The sequence below is a fragment of the Emydura macquarii genome, unplaced genomic scaffold (assembly GCF_026122565.2).
Source record: "Emydura macquarii macquarii isolate MOO-44397 ecotype Brisbane River unplaced genomic scaffold, CSIRO-AGI_Emac_v2 contig_691, whole genome shotgun sequence".
Lineage (NCBI taxonomy): Eukaryota > Metazoa > Chordata > Testudines > Chelidae > Emydura > Emydura macquarii.
The window spans coordinates 8,239,383-8,258,031 of NW_027130828.1; the positions used below are offsets into that span (position 1 = coordinate 8,239,383).

Sequence of the window (18,649 nt, forward strand, 5' to 3'; positions counted from 1 at the left end):
GCAACGACGACCAAATACCTTTAAAAAGCTGGGCCTTAGACCCTCAGGGCCAGATTGTCAAAGATAATTTTCAAAGCTATTTAGGCAGCTAAAGACGCAGACAGGCACCTAGTGGAATTTTCAGAAGTGCATAACTCTCGTTCAAGCCAATGGGAGTTAATGCCTAGATGCTTTTGAAAACCCCATTCGGTTTTATCTGCATCCGTAGGTGCCTAAATACCTTTAAAAAACTGGCCAAAGTCTGAAGGAAAAATCAATAGCTAAGTGCCTGAGCCATTTCTGAAAATGGGATGTAGGCTCCACGCTCACAAAGGCCATTGAAAAGGTTTTACCTTCTACAGCGGACATTGAATTGACTCGTTTCATTTCAGCGACGTTAGATACAACAGGAAGCTATTTACAGAGGTGACGCGTGCGTGCGTGTGTGCGTGCGTGTGTGCGTGCGCGTGCGTGCGTGCGTGTGAGATCAAATGTCACTGAAATGAAATGAGTCGATTCAATGGCCACCCTGAACTCTTCGTAGGACATTTTGCTTGGGCAAGCCAGCTTCCAGTTGCTGAAAGAGTCTCTCTCTCCATGTTCTCTCGTCTGTTCAGTCTTTAGCACTCAAGCCTGCACGTCCGGAGTCACTGAAGTCAATGGGGGTTTTGCCCGAGAAAGGACTGCAGGATCCGGCCTTTGAGCTAATTTGTCATTTTTCTTTTTTTCAAAGTGCTTTGTGGCTGCAGAACGCTCCTTTGAGCCTGGGCTGGTGTGTCCCTGAGCCTGCCTGAGGAGCATAGCATCAGAACTATCCAAATATTTTGGCTAACCATTATAGAACACACAAAGAATGTCTTGTTACCAGGATATAAAGGTTTCCATTGATACGTTCTTCCGTTATACACATGGGAGTTAAATGATGAACACTGTTCCTCTCGAAAGCTCCTTCCGGTAGGAGGGCACTCCTAGAATGGGATACATTAATATCCTGATGAAAACAAAACGCAGGAAAGATTTCTGGCACACCTCAACTGGCTGCTTCTACAATTAGCTGCTTCTACAATTGGCCTGCTCCAGTCCCCTTGGAGCCTGGCTGCTCCCTATCTCTTGAAGGGCCTAGTACTGCAAAGTGCTGAGCGCCTTCTGCAAGGTAGCTCAGCTCCTCCTGCTCCCACTGGAGTCGTCATCAGAGCACCTGACGCATGGAGGTGGTGGTGCAGTTCTGCTGCGGGGGGAGTTGGGAGGCTGTGCAGGCACTGCTCCTTGAAACTATCTCTGCGGTCCCACAACACGGGGGCAAGGAAAGGGGAAGTTCCTCCAACCAAAATCCCCACTTATGGGTTGCAGCTGCAACCACCAATCACGGGCTGTGGCTGCCCAAGAAGCTGATCTGGGCTCTGTTTCCAGCTCTTCTACGGGCTTAGTCCATGAACGAGGCCAAATCACTTAGTATTTCTGAGCCTCAATCCTCTGTCTGTCTGTCAAATGCCGCTTCCCTACCACAAAGGGGTCCTATGAGGTGTTCAGATACTGCAGCGATGGGAGCCATCGAAAAGCCAAGAATAAAAATACAGTCACTTGTTTTGGACACATGACAAGATGAACACCCATCAGTTTCCACTCTGATAACGTATTTAAAAATATAATATTTCGAACGTTACCCATGAGAAAAGAATATTCTTACTTGTACTTTGCAGAGTTGGTATCTTTTGGATGTCCCAGTGCAAGTTTTATTAGCAAGCCCACTCACTGATTTTCTTCTGAATAAAGAAATGATGGTTAGACACGAGGTTAGAATCTTGGGCAAATAAAATCTACATCCCCTGTTTTCGTAGGGGTTCCTGTAAATAGTAGCAATGTCTTAAACCATGGTCCTATTGGCGTCAGTGGCAAAAGTCCCATTTACTTCAATTATTATAATTTCTTAATAAGTTTATTATGGTAGCACCTAGAGACTCCAGTGTGCTATGTGAACACGTACTAAAAAGACAGCCAGTCCTTGTCCCACAGGTAGTCTAGCTCAATGGGCTTCTATTTAACTGTTAAGTTACACTTCAAGCCACCGCTGAATTTTTTAATTACTCTATTCAGACATGATATGTGATTCAATATGTATATGAATAATGTGAAATGTGAGATAGATAGATAGATAGATAGATAGATAGATAGATAGATAGATCTTTTGCAATATTATCTGCTTTAATCAAGAACAAGTTATTGAGCATATACAGGAATAACTGCATGAAATTCCATGACTTGTGTTATACAGCAGATCAGGCTAGATCATCTAATGGTCCCCTTCTGGCCATAAAATCTATTAATTTAGTGGCTTGAGAGGAAGAGCTGGTGGTTTTAGCTCAGCTCCTAGAAGGCAAACATCCATATCATAAAAACAACGCGTCTCACTGGCACTGACAGACACTCTATTTGGTTACATGAGCAGAAAAGCCAAAGGGTCATTGAATGGGCAGAGAAAAGTGACAACCTTCTCGCCGTCGGAGGGGATCCTTCCTTCTCAGGACTGGGGCACATTGGCAGTGAGTAGACTAGAGCTTGAAAGCTTATGTGTGTCCCTGTTCTATGCACAGACAGAGATGTTCATTCTCCAAGGTTTTCAATCCAGCACATTTCACCAATGCCGCATTTACTGTGGTGCAACTTACTGGACCAAATTCACCTCTGGCATATGAAGGCTAAAGTCCATAGATGTCAATGAGGTTGCTAGAATGTGACCGAGAGCAGAATTTTGTGCAGTTTGCCTAACAGGTCAGATACATGGCGTTACAATTTTCTGCATATGTCATATGTGGGTGTCACTTAATTATTTTGCAGTACCTCTGCCGGAGGCAGTGCCTCTCCTGGGATTTGACACCTCCCCCACAGGTTCTTGTGCACGCTGTCCATTTGGTCCACTCCCCCCACCAGTATGCAGTGACATCTGCTCCTTCTTCGAGGCTGTTTGACGTCTGTGCGTTATCCTATTCACAATGCCAGGCATTCATGTTCAGAAGAGAAGAGGTGTTAAACATTTAGACGGCCGAGTTAGCATGACTAGGAGTTCTGCACTCGGTGATACCAGGTCCCAAGCCGGCAGACCCTACTCAGGGCCAAAATTGGATCCATTGGGGGAAAGCCCCAGAAAAAGGGCTTTGAATGGGGGAAGTACAAGGATATTTGGGGAATGGGCTCCCTCTTCATCTGCGGAGCAGGGCATGTAGCCCCTGCACAGTCTGCTTGTAGAACTTTCCTGTTTTAGGGTTTTCTATAGCACCCATCACCATCATACCCAATCATAACGGCTGAAGTCACTGCAGCCTGCAGTGCCACTCCGCCATGTGGTGGATCCACACAGCTCACGGGCCCACAAGCCATGCTCTTGCCACCCCCCAGTCCACCCATGACACCCCCCACTGCACACTCAGGCACAGAATCACAGTGCATAAGGGATGAGGCGTCTACCTCAGTGACTTCTCCATGGCATGAACCCCTACACACAGAAGAGACACGGCATTTCCCACTACATTGGGGGTACAGCTGTGCAGGAACCAGGAGCATCACCTTGTGGGAAATTCCACAATTTCAGAATTTGTTTTTGTTCCAAATTGGAATGAAATGGCACCATTCGGAAACTCCCGTGATGACGTTTTCTGAAACAATTTGTTTTGGGTCAGTCTAACCATCTCATTTTGATTTTTAATTTGTATAGGTTATAATATAATATAATATAAATTTCAGAATGCAAAAGTCATTTTGAAACAAAAAAATCAAAATGAAACATTTCGATAAGGTTGAAATTAAATGTTTTCACTTGATTCAAATGAATCATTTTGAGTTTTTTAAATGAAATTTCATTGAAATTGACACATTCCTGCAAAAGCTTCAATTTTGTGGAATCAGCATTTTCCAGTGGAAAACTGTTCTGTCAGAAAATTTTCAACCAGCTTTGATCCGCGTCCTTATGCAACTTCTATGCCCCTCCCAGCCAGAGGCATAGGTTTTCCCCGTCAATCCTCACTCAGTCAGAATTCCTTGGACCACACTGAATTCAAACCCAGGATGTTGAATAGTTAGGTTGATCAAGGGATATGGAATGGTTTCCCTACAAGGAGAGACTAAAAATATTAGGGATGTTCATCTTAGAAAAGAGACAGCTAAGTGGGGGGGGGGGGGGGGGATATGACAGAGGTCTATAAAATCATGAATGGTGTGGGGAAAGTGAATAGAGAAGTGTTATTTACCCTTTCCCACAATACAAAACCCAGGGGTTACCCAATGAAATTAACAGGCAGCAGGTATAATATAAACATGAGGAAGTACTTTTTCATACAACGCACAACTAACCTGTGGAACTCATTGCCATGGGATGTTGTGAAGGCTAAAAGTATAACTGGGTTCAGAAAAGAATTAGTTAAGTTCATGGAGGATAGGTCCATCAATGGCTATTAGCTAAGATGGTAAGGACGCGACCCCATGCACTGGGGAACCCGAAACCTCTGATTACCAGAAGCTGTGAGTGAAAGACAGGGGGATCACTCCAACTGCCCTGTTGTGTGCACTCCCCCTGAAGTTCTGGTACTGTCCAATGTTGGAGACAGGATATTGATCCTAGATGGACCATTGGTCTGACCCAACGTGGCAGTTTTTAGGTTTAATTACAAGAGCAATGGAAATTGTAAACAGCACCCTCCAAACCGAAGGCAAAACCCTAGCCTGCCTTGTGTGAGTGCAAGGGTGGTGAAGCGGAAGAAAGAACAGAAAATCTCTTCCCTACTGCTCCATCATGCGCGCTCAGCAGCTTGGCAGCACACCAGCCTCTCTCCCTGGATGCTGTAAAGGTTGGGGGTGCAGCTGATGTGTTCTGTTTTGGTGCATGAGCTGACAGTGGGAGATGCTCTCAGCGAATTCCTTTGATGACGCTCCTGTTAGCAGCAGGTGCTGGGGTGATGCACGCGGCTTCCGTCGTGGAGCAGCAATAGGGAGTGCTGTCGATGGCACTGCCACCCTTGCCCCCCACCCACGCCTGGACCTACCCTGCCTTACACCGGCTCAGGGATCATACAGAATTACCACTACCGCTCTGCGCCCAACACGCATAGCAAGAGGCTTTCTCAATAATATAGGATTAATAATCTCCATGGGATTAGAAGATTCATTTTTCATAGGGGTTTTATGTTTCCATCCACTCTCCTGGCTACGGATCTCTATATGTTCTGTGTTTCTTGAGAACGGATAAGGACGTTTTATGAAAAGGAATCCAAAAATCTAACAACGCACCAAGAACCGGGTAGAATGAACGGTCCCCCCTACCAAACATGCAGAATTATGTGTCGTGTAAACACTGTGAATAAGGTGCGATCCCTCTCAACGAGATACAAGTTGCAGGAGGAAAGCCTGTCAAGGGACTAACTGACACATGTGTTCAAGAGTCTTTGCTTACAGATTCTAAAACAGAGTCAAAATAAGATGTGCGTGTTGGAGAATACCTGGGCTCACTGGGACATGCCTATTTCCCTTTGTGAGCTCAGAAACCAGTCTACCAGGTAAGCGTGGAGCTATCCTTTCAGCACCAGCATTTTACCTGCCAAATTGATACACTTACCTGAGATATCACAAAGGCAATGTTTCCTACAAAGAGCATGATGGCCAGGGTCCCCTTCAGGTGAAAACTTTCACAGGTGAAGATGCTGCTCCAGCGCCATTTAATTATTTTCATTCTATAAAGCAACAGGCCCAAAAGTATGCCATTCAAAAATGTTGGTGTAATTTCATTAACAGGAGATTTTAAGAGATGAGATCCATATTACAATGTCAGAGCCATTGCGCTTTGAGATACCGAAAAGGCATCATCACCAATAGACAAAGTAACAGTGATCAAAAACAAATATAAGGGTTTCTTTACTAGCAAGAACCACTACCTTGTAAAAAGGACTGATGGACTTTTACAATGGCCATAATTGCTACACACTTAATTAATTAAAAGAAAACCTAGGGGCAGATGTCCAACTGGTGTAAACTGATGTAGCTGCATTTGAGATCAATGTCCCCACTCAATGTGCCTGTCAGGCTAATTTATTTTCTAATTAATTTCTTGGTCTTTCCATCACCAGCTTTTGTCCTCTGAAAACAATGGAGGCGTATCAATTTACATCAGCTGAAGACCTCGCTCTGAAAGAATTACATGAAAGCACTGAAAGCAAGAGACTTAGCCAAAATGTAGAGCATGGCTGGATGTTTAAGTTGAGTTAAGAGTTGCAAATGTTGCGCAGGAAGCATTGGAAAACAAGAAATGGCCATACATTTAAAAAGCAAGATCATCTGAATATTTTCTACTACAACCCTGTCACTCCATGAATTAAAGACTCCTAAAAGGAAAAGAGGATCACAGTTGACAGCCTTTATTCTCCTTTTTTCAATAGCAGTTCCTCTTGTTCTACTCTAGTTCCTGCTGATGGAAAAGTCTGTTCCTATAGCAAAGAAATCCTCCCGGGGTTTAAAAAATAAAGATCACACATGTCAGCCTTTCATTTCTGTCCACTATAGCATCCCTGGAAGGAAGGGTAAAGGAAAACCCAGCAAGCCAGAATGACTTTAAACTTTAAAGAAAATCCAGTGCAATACCATAGTCCATTTTAGAGTGAAGTGGAACCCCCGCTGTGGGAGACAGAGATGAGCAAGTTTCAGGAAATCATGTTTCAAGGCAATCAAAGCACCACATGTCTGAGAGGAAAAACCTCTCTCTTACACTAGACTTCCCTTAAAAAGCAAATACTCAATAAAGTGGGAAGGTAAGTAATACCCAGACCGCTCTTGGGGAGAGGGGGGGAAAGATTGCAATCAGGTCTGGAGCATAAATGTGTCTCTCTTCCAGCCCTTTAATGTTCTCCTCCTTTCCCCACCAGAACTTTTGTGGCACTTTTGGGAAGGTGGCCTTAGTGGTAAAGCCACTACAAATTTGGCTAGTGTCTGTTAAAGGGATCAGCAGTTAGTTTTCTTATCCCTGCCCCCCACTGTGTATTGACTTAATATTCTGAAGAGGGTTTCCAAAGCTCAGAGTCCATTGATTAATTGAAGCCCAGAGTTCTTGGCTGTGTGTCCCAGGGACAGGTGGCTGAGACTTGCCTTACACTTGGTTTTCATTAAGACTTCCAGACATGTCTGGTCCAAAGCCAATAAAACAACTTGCTCAGGGGTTTTCCTTTGTTCAGTCAAAAAAAAAACCCACCCCAAAACCCCCAAAACCTCCCATCAATATTTAGGGGGGGTGGAGTATCAGAGAAAACCCCAGCTAAAATAAAAACCTATCAAAAACTGAAGGACAATCAATGAAGCTATGGACAGGAGAGAAATCCAGTTTCCTAATGGCAAAGCAGAGAGAGAGAGCTTTAATGTCTTTCCCATCCACTAATTCGACAAGGTTATATAACTGTCTCCTGACACATAACATAGTCTAATCCAGCTCCAAAGCAAGGAGTCCAGGTGGGGAAAAGCACCCTCCCTGAACCAAAGGGGCTGGTTACTTTTCTGGCACTTCAAGAGTTTTTGCTTGGTTGGGGGGTGAGGGGGGGAGGGGGGAAGGGGTTGACTTTTCTTACTTTGGTTTCTTTTTTTATTTTCTTCTTTTTCTAAATAATATATTTAAACACTTGTGCCTCATTGCCATGAAAGTACAATAAATAAAGCCTACCTGGAAAAATTGGGAAGTGCCAGCAAGGTGCAAGGGGTTTGATTTAAGGCTGAAGATGCTCCAGACACCAGGTGCAAAGGCTTGTGTGTGGGGGGAAAAGTGAGTAGCAGCAGCAGCAGCAGCAGCAGCAGCAAAAGGAGGAGCAGGAGCTGCAGACACACACACTCTCTCTCTCTCTCTTTCTCCCTCCCTCTCCTCAAACTTCAAAGGGCAGCCAAAGAGCCTGGGTTTCCAGCGAGGAGGAGCTGCCTAGTGGCTTTCCCAAGTCGGCTTTAGTCGGTTTTATAGCTGTCAGACAGACTGTGAGGAATTCACACTTCTCACCCTGAGATGTCTCTCCCCCCTTCCCACCCCCCCAAGCCCAGGGTTTAACCCGCTCAGCTCCCCTGATGCAGGCCAGCAACGGCCAGCTGGTTTCCTGCAGCTAGACTGGTGGAGTGGAGCGGGGAGCTGTACGCATGCGTTTCTCTGCACCGAGAGAGAGACAGACACACACAGACAGAGAGAGAGACAGACACACACACAGACAGAGAGAGACCCAGCAGCGCCAAGCGTTCGCCCCTGCAGTCTAGCAGGGAAGAAGGCAAGCCAGGACAGGCCGAGCGAGCCAGCCGCACAGGCAGGCCGGAGATGCCGACAGAAAGGACGACGCTATCCTACAGTAACGGCCCGAGCGTCTCGCGGAGAGGGCCACGCGGGCGACTCGGCCCAAGAGCACAGCCGCATTCTTTTCTCTACGCAAGACACGCAGCCAGGCCGGCAGATTTGTAGCACAGCCGGAGGGAAGCAAAGGGCATCTGAGGCCGTCGGACTGGGAATCCTTCCCGCGCCGTCAGACGTCACCAAGGGCACGAACAAGGCTCTGCCGTCCCTGTTCGTCGGAACAGGCACCCGGCTGGGTTTCTCTAACTCAGCTTTTACATGAGGATAGGCTCTTGGCCTGTCGCTCAACCCCCCAACCTGGCAAGCCACTGCCCTTTGATTTGTCCAGCTCGGGGGGGGGGGGGGGGTCCTACCAGGAATTCAGTCTCTTGCTGACATCGCTTTCTGGGCCATTGGAAGACGCATGCCTTCCCATCGCATCCAGGGGCAGTCCCCAGGGAAGGATCCAAGACCTTGTCTACACACAGAAGCTGTACTGCTTTGCCTATTCCAATACAGCTAAAGCAGAACAACCCCCCAAGTGTGGGTGCAGCTATATGATATAAAAGTGCTGATACTCCCACACAAGAAGGGGAATAAGCTACAGCGGGCTAAGATCTTTGGCCACCTGAGGGAAATTTCCCACTGTAGCTATTCCAATATACGTTAGCTGTTCTAGTATAACCTCCCTGTGTGGACATGCCATTCCAGAATAAAATCACTTGTATTCCAGAATATTTCCTCTGCCTCCTAAATGGAGTGGTTATTCCAGAATAAAGTCACTTTCATTTCCTGACTGAAATACTACAAAATCTGTGTGTAGACTAGACATTGATAGTTTTGTTTTTTTTTTAAGTGGAAGAAACTTCATTCACAGATATGAAGGCCCAGATCCTCAAATGGAGCTAAAGAGATCTACATAAGCTGAGGATCTCGGACTTTTCTCTATCATGCTGGGACAGTTTGTGGCTGAAGTGTATTGGTGTAGAATAAAGATGGTCCATTTGCTTTCTGTGTGTGTGCAGAATAATCCTAACATATAATCCATTTAATAGGAAATAATTATGGGTTTAATTATATACCATGGTCAGATTCTCAGTTGTTATAAATCTGCAAAACTCCATGGATAGGGCTTAAACCAAAGCTCCAGATGTTATTTACCACTAGAGAGGGTGTAGTAAATGCTGTGACAAAGATGAATCTGTATGAGACAGACCTTCTGGTGCACAGACTTTTGGAGGGTGTTTGTTTGTTGTTGTTGTTGTTTTACTTTTAAAGTAAATATAGGGCTCATGAAAAGTGTTGCGTTGATAGCTCTTGAGACTAGAATCTTCTCAGTATCTGCTAAACATGCACAGTACAGAAAGTGGCAGTGCAAGCGTCCTCTACCTTCCACCAATGATTGTCAAGTCATTTCTAGGAAAACCCATGCAACTCCTAGCATCTCCGTAGGCGCAAATCCATTTTTTGCTGGTTTCTCGTTACATACACTCCAGAGTGGTGCCAGGACTAGAATCTCTATCCAAGTACCCCAAGGCACCAGGGAAGAAGTTCAGTCTGGTGAACCTGGATCCAGATTCAAATTTTGAAAACGGCCTGCCTCTCTATAAAGAACCAGTTCCAAATACGTTCAGCTTTGGCATGGATGTAGCCCATTGTTCAGTGTGTGTTAGGCACCCCACTGCACCTGAACCACACAGATATAAGCTAGCTATCAATCTCTGCAAAGGGCCTTGGTCCTTTAGTTGAAGCTGAAGCAGCTCGTGATTTTTGCTCTAGAGGTCTAGGGTTCAATCCCCTGTAATGACCCAAGATGATGGGTTCTTTACATATTTGAAATCCAGATCAAGATTATGCAGCTTGAGTCTATCACATGGAGAAAAATTCACAACCTGGGGAGACACTAACGAAAGAATAAGGGGGGGTATGTTTAAAACTGCATGCCTCCCGCCCTATTGCAATGTGCAGCACACAGTTCGTGGCCTGACACTTCCTGACTTTTTAAAGTGACTATTAGTAAGTCTCCTCAAACAAACCATCTCTGAGCGTCTGCTGGTTACCTTCCCGTATGGTAAACAAGCCACATAGCTGTCAACATGATGTCATGTCTCTGGAGCGCTACGAGCCTGTCACATCAATATTAATAATGGCATTTACCCTGACTACAGACCTGAGGGAAAATTCTGAAATTGTATATTACGCAGCCCGTCAGCATTTCCATTCTAAAACCAGAGCTGTGCAGAATTAGAATGCAAACAAAGGCAAAGGCAGACACGAAGAAATCACCTCCTATCCTGCCCAAATGAGAGCAAAAGACAACGGTTTGCACTGCCAGGGAGCAGCCGGCAGAGGCAATGAGTTTAAAAAAGCCTCAGTCCACAAGGACTTGAACTGAGCATCCTCTGCTCTCAGTGCGAGTTGTGGGCACCCGGAATGGGCAGGAGGTGCTCAGTATTTTAGTCATTTAGGTCTGTCCACACGGCAACTAGACACCCGCAGCTGGCCCGTGCCGGCCGACTCAGGTTCCTTGGGCATCGGGCTGTGGGGCTGTTTCATTGCTGTGTCGATTTCCAGGCTCGGGCTGGAGCCCAGGCTCTTGGACCCTGCAAGATGGGAGGGTCCCAGAGCTCGGGCTTCAGGTGTCTATTTGCGGTGTAGAAATACTCGTAGGGACTGATTACGGCACCATAACACACCGTGAGAATCACCTCAGTCTGCAATAAATCAGTCACACTGCTCAGGGAGTAAGGTGCTCTGTATATGTGAAGGGGCAGAATCCAACCCTTAGCATCTCATCTCCCTGTGACTTCGAAGCACGCAGAGCAGCTATTAGCTCTGATCAAGACACAGGATTGGAACCTACCGCCTATGCTCCTGAACTCTGGAGAGCTGCACATCTAGAATCAAACGCTACGTCTCAGACCAATCCCTGCGTTCCAGCTGAAGCCAGGACCCAAGCACCCCTCAGCTTGGAGGAAGTTCAATGTGGGGTTTGAAGTCCATGACCTGGGCCCATCCCTAATGTGCATCCGACTTATGAATTGGCTTTGACTTCCAGGATGCGATAAGCAGTCCATGACAAAATGCTTGCGTTAGCCCAGCGAGGCCAGGCAAGTATTAGAGAAGGACAGCGGAGCTATGCAATGGACTCCACCGGCTCAGAATGACATGGCAGGTTCCTGCTCAACTGGGCATTTGAAGATTAATGGACTTTTAAAAAACAAAAACACATCTACATGGGTGACCAAGATGTTCCACCAGTCTGAACAGATGGGTGTGATGTGCAGGTCTTCATAATCACTCAGCTATTTCCCAGGAAGCTTTAACCCCGTCATGCAGCTCCTGTTTCTGGCTCAGTTACCCTACAGAGAGAACTCTGCCCGGGCAGTCAAGAAGGGATAAAATGAAACCAGCATAACAAAGGGCTCCTACCTTTCTCGTTGGCTGTGGCTGTGGCCTATGTCAATAACCAGTGCAGGGCTCCCCAGAAATTGGAGCCATTATGTACTGAATGCTCCAAAGGAGTGAGATGGGATAGACCAGTGGTTCCCAACCTGTGGCCTGGGGGCCAGAAGTGGCCCGCGGGGACTTTCGAAGTGGCCTGCAGCTCCCCTCCTGCTGGCTGCAGAAGGGAGCCGCTGCCTAAGGACCCAGGCGGAGTGCGTTTCTGCAGGGCTAAAAATAACATCCACAAGGTCACACAAGCAAGTAAAAAAGTAACATCCACAAGGTCACACAAGCAAGTCACTGGCAGAGCCTGGAACAGAACCCAGATCTCCACCACCCTGTGAAGTTAGGAGCTTATTCGATTTATTACCAAGAGTTAACAAACAAATAATAATTGCATTCCTTTACTGCTCCCCAACAGGGCCGGGTATGGAGCATAGGCAACATCCACAGGTGCCAGGTTTCAGGTGGTATCTCAAAGGCCCGGAGACTGACAGGGGGGGCACACCTCCAGGCAAGCAGGAGCTAACAGGAGATTGGCAGGGAACACCAGGGGCCTTTAATCTACATAGTGAGATCCCACCTGCCATCAGTATCAGAGGATTGAGGGCCCAGATGGAAATGACAATGGGGATAAAATACCTGATTTTTGCTGAGGCAGGGAGAGGCTGAAACTGGGCTCTGGGGTCCCAAAGTAGGATCCTTCATTATTTTCTACCTTCAGCACTCCGTTGCCTTTCTTTATAAGTACCTAAAGCAAAGAAGCTAATAAACAGGGATGTTCCAGTGTTTGCACTTTCATTTGGGGGACACCATTACAGACCTACCCTGGATTATCCCAAGGAGCCCGGGCAAAGGCGACTTGTCTATGTCTCAGTTCAGCAATCTGCTCCTAACTGTGGCCAGTGAGGTCAAAGGAAGGAGAGAGAGATGCGTTTTCAGGACACTGGGAGTTCTTCTGGACCATCCAGGCCATCCCCTGATTATCTCAACAGTAAAATCGGCCTCTGGCTTTTTATAGGTTTTCCTTTTGTGCTAAGAGAAGCGCAGAATCTCGCACTCAAGACTGGAAGCAAAGCCAGGAGTAGGATGGCCACCCAACGGAGCTGGAACATCCGGAAGTGTACAAACAATGGAAACCTAGTGACAAGAAAGACATCTTTGGATACCATGAATAAGGCATTTGCTGGTCAGCCTCAACCCTCATTTGTACGGGACCAACAGGACACCGTAGGCTTCAAATCAACCTGTAGGACTTAACAGCTAGTCTGGTAAAGGTAGCTCTCCGAGATGTTTGTCAGCACCGTCAATGCACACTTCAGCTGTAAATAGAACTAAAAGTCAGACATTTGACCTTCAGTCAGACTAACAATAAACACCACTGTGCTGGCCCGGGCCAGCCACCTTCAAGTGGCCTAAATATGTGTCCGTGTGCGTGCGTACGTCCACGTGTGGGAGGGAGAGTGGGGGGGGAGAGCACATGCAAAGCAAAGGGGATGATAGCAAAGGCCTAGCCACCTGAGAGCCTGCAGCTCCTCAGCTCTGGCACTGACTCAATTTGTGACTCTGCCTCAGTTTCCCTGTCTGTAGAACGGGACTAATGATCCTTCCCTCACTACAGGGGTGTTTGAAAAAGCTGATAAGTGAAGGCATGTGAGGCGTTTTGCGGATGGAATGAGCTACCTAGGTGCTAAGCATTTGTAATAGGCTTGTCAGAGGGACTTGATTCTCTGAGTTACCTGAGGCTGTTCAGGGGGTTTTTAAACTGCCACCTTTGCTTCTCCCCTATTCTGGGCCGGTGGCATTACCCCGAGCAGCCTCAGAGCCTGCAATCACAATGGGCTGCTCTGGCAGCCGGAAACAGCCAGGGTGCAATGGCACGCTGACCATGCCTACGTTACAGGGATTTCAAAGGAAGACATGGGAAGGGGTAGCACAACAGTGCAAAGGGGCCACAACACAACAGACATTTGTGCTTCTGATCTTTTGTTCCCTGCAGGGGCTTGAAATGTTGTTGCATCCCTAAACTGAAAATGAGAGATTAATAGTCTGGGTAGGTAATGCTAATCTTTAACACCCTTTGCAACCCAGTCTTGGTCATCCTGACACAGCTCTGCCAATGCATCTCAAGTCTTGCCTTCAATTCGCTCCCTGCAGTCCAGCTCTCCCTTTCACCTTAGTCCTGGCTCCTGCCCTGCCCTCTTCCTGGATCCCCACACTGTGATGCTGCACCTCTGCTTTTCCAGCACCTTCTCTCCTGAGCAGTGGCTGGCAAACTTTCTGAACGATGGCCAAAGCATGTGGAAATTTGGTGGAGGAAATGGAACCATTATGAAGGTGGGGCATACTGTTTGCACCGAGTATTTTTGTTTAATGATGTTTGCTTGGGGGGAAAACGTTCCCAGAAGCCTGTGTGTGAGTGACAGCAAACTTTTGTGTTAAAAAAAAACAAACAAAAACCATCTCTCCTGGACAAATGGTTACAAAGGACACTGAATGGGGTAGGAGAGCAGTGAATGGTGGATAAAGGTCTGTGCCTAACAGAGGGAAACAAGGTTACCTGCAAAGAACATGCATAATAGGCTTATTCAGGGTGGGGGAGGATTTAAAAGGCAAGTATTCAGCTAAAGTTACCTAGGCTGAGGCCAAGCCTTCCAGGTTATGTAGGTTTTGAAGTGGCAATTTATTCTGCTAATAAAAGAAAGAAGGACACAGGTGCATTGGCAGAGTTGTGTGAGGAAAGCTGGCAAAAGCAGGAGTCAAGGTTAATTGTCTCACACTTGTGCCTGCAAAAAGGATCTTTGAGCACATTTGAGGCACACCTGTCAGTTTGTGTGTTGCTTGTGATCCTGGTGCTCGGGCACATATATAGATAACATTTTTATTAAGCACCACAATCGCCTCGGGTGTTTGCAATGGCTCTGAGCCCTGAAGAGCGATGTATGTAATTAGAGATCATTTAATCAGATACTGTTATATTCCTCTCTCCAGGGAGGCAGGAAAAGATTATTTTCTACTATAAATTAAAGCCAAAGAGAAAGTTACCACTTAGCAGATTGGCTGGGTAGAAATACTTCTGATTGGCAACGCAAGCCCAATAAACCTCAGTGCTTTGTTTATGAAGATATGATACACATAACAACAGAAGCAGAATGAGAGCGAGCTCTCTTCCCTAAGGAACAACAGAAGATTCAATTTCACTAGAACACCAAAGCTTCAAAATTCCAAGAAAACAGATGTGACAGCTGGACCTGAGTAGAAATGGGAAAGCCAGACAACTGCCTTGCATAGACAGCAGAAAGTCTAGAGAAACATATTTATACATATTGCAAAATAACATTGATCTTCTGACTGATTGGCAGAGGGCGAAGGGGGGAGAACACAGAAGAAAGATGTTCCGGAGGGACGGGACCCATCACTCTAACCAAAAACTGCAAAATCAACCTAGAATGTGTTTGGATCCATGCAGGAAAGCAGGATTGCATCTCAACACAAGCCACTCAGCTGCTACAGGGGTAAGAATATTGGGCTTCTTTTTCTGTAGCAGACCACATGGAATCACCAATAGTAATTCTTGTTACCTAAAGCCCCACCTACTGGTGAAGGGTAGCTATTCACCTGCATGTTCTTCTATCTATGAGGACCTACGCCAACTAGCTGGATGTTAGATAGTTTCTTGGCAGAATTCACTGAGCAAAAAGAAGGCTTAATAAAACCTTGCAATGGTGTGTGCTAGATTCTGCAATGCAGGGCAAGTTACTAAGGGCCACGCCGCGAGCATTGCACTGTACTCCCATGCAATTACATGTGTAGTCCCATTGAATCCAAGAAGGTGGGTTATTTGCCAGTTTAAGCAACTGGCCACATGGTTACATTCCAGTTTTTAACAGATGGGCCTGAGCCCAGACTCCAGAACTCCAACGCCCTGAAATGTTGAAAGGTTGGAACGTGAACAATTGGGTCCAAATCAGGGTTTGGCTGCCCCTCTGTAATGAATGGGTTGAACCAAAATTCAGACCCCAATATCCCCTACTAGTAGAGATGTTCAAAACCTGGATGAAAGTTCTACAAGGAGGGCCCCTCTCGGGTTCTGACATTATCATCATCCTTATAAATTATTTGCAGCATGGGAGTCCCTAGAGACTCCAACTGAAATCAGGGTGTTGTACCATATACATAGTAAGAGACAGTCCTGCCATAACAATTTTATAATCTAAATAAATATGTTGGTCCTAAACTGAGATTGAAACCTTTCCTGCACAGGAATTATCTCCTATTCTACTCTAGTTTCATGCTGATCACCATGGTATCTAAGAGTGTATCACTCCATCTTGCTTTCATCACCTTAGTATATTAGTTTAAGTGGCACAAATGCTCACAGAAAATGAGTCTAAAATTTGCTTTCCATAAGTATCAAGTGTATGACCTAAAAATTTGATCATCCATTGAGGCTTAAGAAAGAAAACAATTTTAACCTGTGTTATGTGGTTCATTTCCCACCTATATTTGAAAGGCCTGTGTCCAACACATTGTCTTATATTGGTTGTAGTTTGAATAAAGGTCTTTTAAGCAGCAGTCCCAGGGCTACAACTACTGACGTTACCCAGCCACCTGCCCTCCCTGGCCCTGCTGTTTTCTTTGGTGTCCCTTTTTTAATCACTGGAACACATGTGCAATCTGGTGTACAGTTTTTTCCCTCTGTGCCTAAAGCGCTGGCTTCAAACCAAACACCAGGCCCAGCTGTGAAAAAAAAAATCCAACAACCTGTGGAATGTTTTCTTGCTTCTGAGAACTATAGCACTTTTTATTGCTCAGTAGAACACTTTCCATGGCTGTCACATGCAGCATCCATTAGCCAACTGGGGTTCCTTTCCAGTGGGTTTCAACTACAGCTTGGGCAAAGGCTCCTGGTTGGGAGGGGTGGAAGAATTCTACAAACATTCAGTGGCCGGGTGCGCCATTTGCGTCACACAAACACGCATGTGATGGCACTAGGGCAAATGTGCATGGAGAACATGATTTTAGCTCACACCCCCAAATACTCGTGGCAAAAATTCATTGAGAGCCTTGTGGTGAAATTCATTTTCTGGGAGTATTCACACCATTCCAACACAGATACTATGGTGATGAAAGCAGAATGGAGAGGTCAGGTAGGGGATTATCAGGCTTATGCTCAGCCACTCAGGGACCAGAAATACCATGTGGCTTGCATGACCCTAGAAATTGGTAGGTGAACACTGGAGAAGATTTAGTAAGTTTTTAAATGTTTGTGTTGAGTTTATTGCTTATAAAAGCAGTGGATTCACATGCATTGTGTGGGCAGACTTTTGAACAAGCTTCCTGCCAAAGCACTTCCTGGACCCCCAACGCACTTTAAACTTGATCTGCAGTGCCCCTTGCCATGCCAGTCTGGGGCTCCACACTGCCCTGCAAATTCACTGCAGTCCCAAACTACATTGCCTGCACCTCTTCCACACCAGCCCCTTTCCAGAACAGAAATAGCCAGTCAGGATAAGCTGGATGGTGGTTACTGTGATATGAACAAATAGGGGGCTAGGATGAAACACGGTAAACTCATTCCACTCGTAACCTAAGGAAGGATTTGGACATAGACCTCCAAAGCTGGCACTCAAATGCATTAATCCATTACACTGATGCGCTCCCTGCTTCCATCTTGGCTAAATTGTTTTAAAGACAATGTTCTCACTCCCTTTCAGTGAGATCTCATCCAGGGAGATAATGAGCCTATCCTACAGACAGTAGCTCATAGCATGACCCTCAATCTTCTACTTGATCCCACAATCACAGGGGCTATTGCTCAAGCATAACATTCCTATTCCCTGCTTCACAAGAACAGCTGGACTGAAAAGATGCTGAGAATCTCTCCAAGGTTCCAAGGAAAAGATATTAACCCAGAAGGAGAGCCATGGGGCTATAATAAAAAGTCATAATAAACGAGAGAGGCCACTGAGTAGATTAGCAGCGCAGTGTTTGCTTGGCTTTTGGTCTCCTTTCATGTAGCTTTATTCAACACACCGGGATCCTGTGAAGTTCTTCACCTTCAGAAAAATTTCTACTGTTTCACAATCAAGACAGATCTACAGTATGTAGGATGCTATATAAGCCACAGTGCAAAGCTTTACAGCATTACTAAGAAACAGGATGAATTTAACTGTGTCAAAAGAGGACAGAACAAAACGATAAGACAAGAACATGCAATGGCCTCTTACCTGGAATCCTGTGTGGTGTTTCCATTGAATGACTAGTGTAGTTTAACACCCCTACCTGAAAAATTATGGAAGGATAACAGCCAATCCTAGCTCTCTGCTTGTTGCAGAAAAATAATAAAGGGGGGGTTGCGACTGGTGTGTTCTTTTCTAGGGGGTGGATCATGAGGAAGTCCACACCCTGATGGCCACTGTTAAGTCTGAAACTTAAACAGCTTCAGATAAGTAAAAGGACACACAAGCTGCAGCTCAGCAACACAAACTCTCCTGTGCATTGTTTTTCCACATACCGCATAACTTTAAAGTTAATAGATTTTAAGGTCAGCTAGAATCATCACGAACAGCTAGTCCGTTGCCATGTTCGGTCACTCTTCCTTCCATTAAGTTGTACCTGACTCCAAGAGCAGTCCAATGATTTCAACTGAACGCAAGTATTACTAAGATTGAGTAATGTGGCCTATATTTGTAAGGTAACTGGGCTATGGGGGATTAGCTTTTCTATGGAAAATGACTCAGAATGCTAGCACACAATGGGATAGAGCACAGGTGGCATGTAAACTGCACCTCCCAGAGCCGGTCTCCATTTTTACTTCAAAACTTTTTTTTAAAAAAACAAAAAAAACAGAAAAATGGCTTTTTTTGAGCAACCACAAATTTTCTCACCAAA

The 18,649-nt window shown here is 45.8% G+C and overlaps 1 protein-coding gene across 1 annotated transcript in view; it reads right to left on the reverse strand.

Annotated features, from left to right (window-relative positions):
• ADAMTSL2 (ADAMTS like 2) overlaps nt 1–5,695 on the reverse strand; it is a 44,354-nt gene extending 38,659 nt beyond the window's left edge. Inside the window, exons 1-4 of the mRNA XM_067541860.1 lie at nt 5,582–5,695; nt 2,818–2,960; nt 1,667–1,742; nt 845–947 (exon numbers count right to left, since the gene is read on the reverse strand). Coding sequence (XP_067397961.1) covers nt 845–947; nt 1,667–1,742; nt 2,818–2,960; nt 5,582–5,695 — 436 coding nt within the window. The remainder of the gene's footprint in view (nt 1–844; nt 948–1,666; nt 1,743–2,817; nt 2,961–5,581) is intronic.
• Between the last annotated feature and the right edge of the window lie 12,954 nt (nt 5,696–18,649).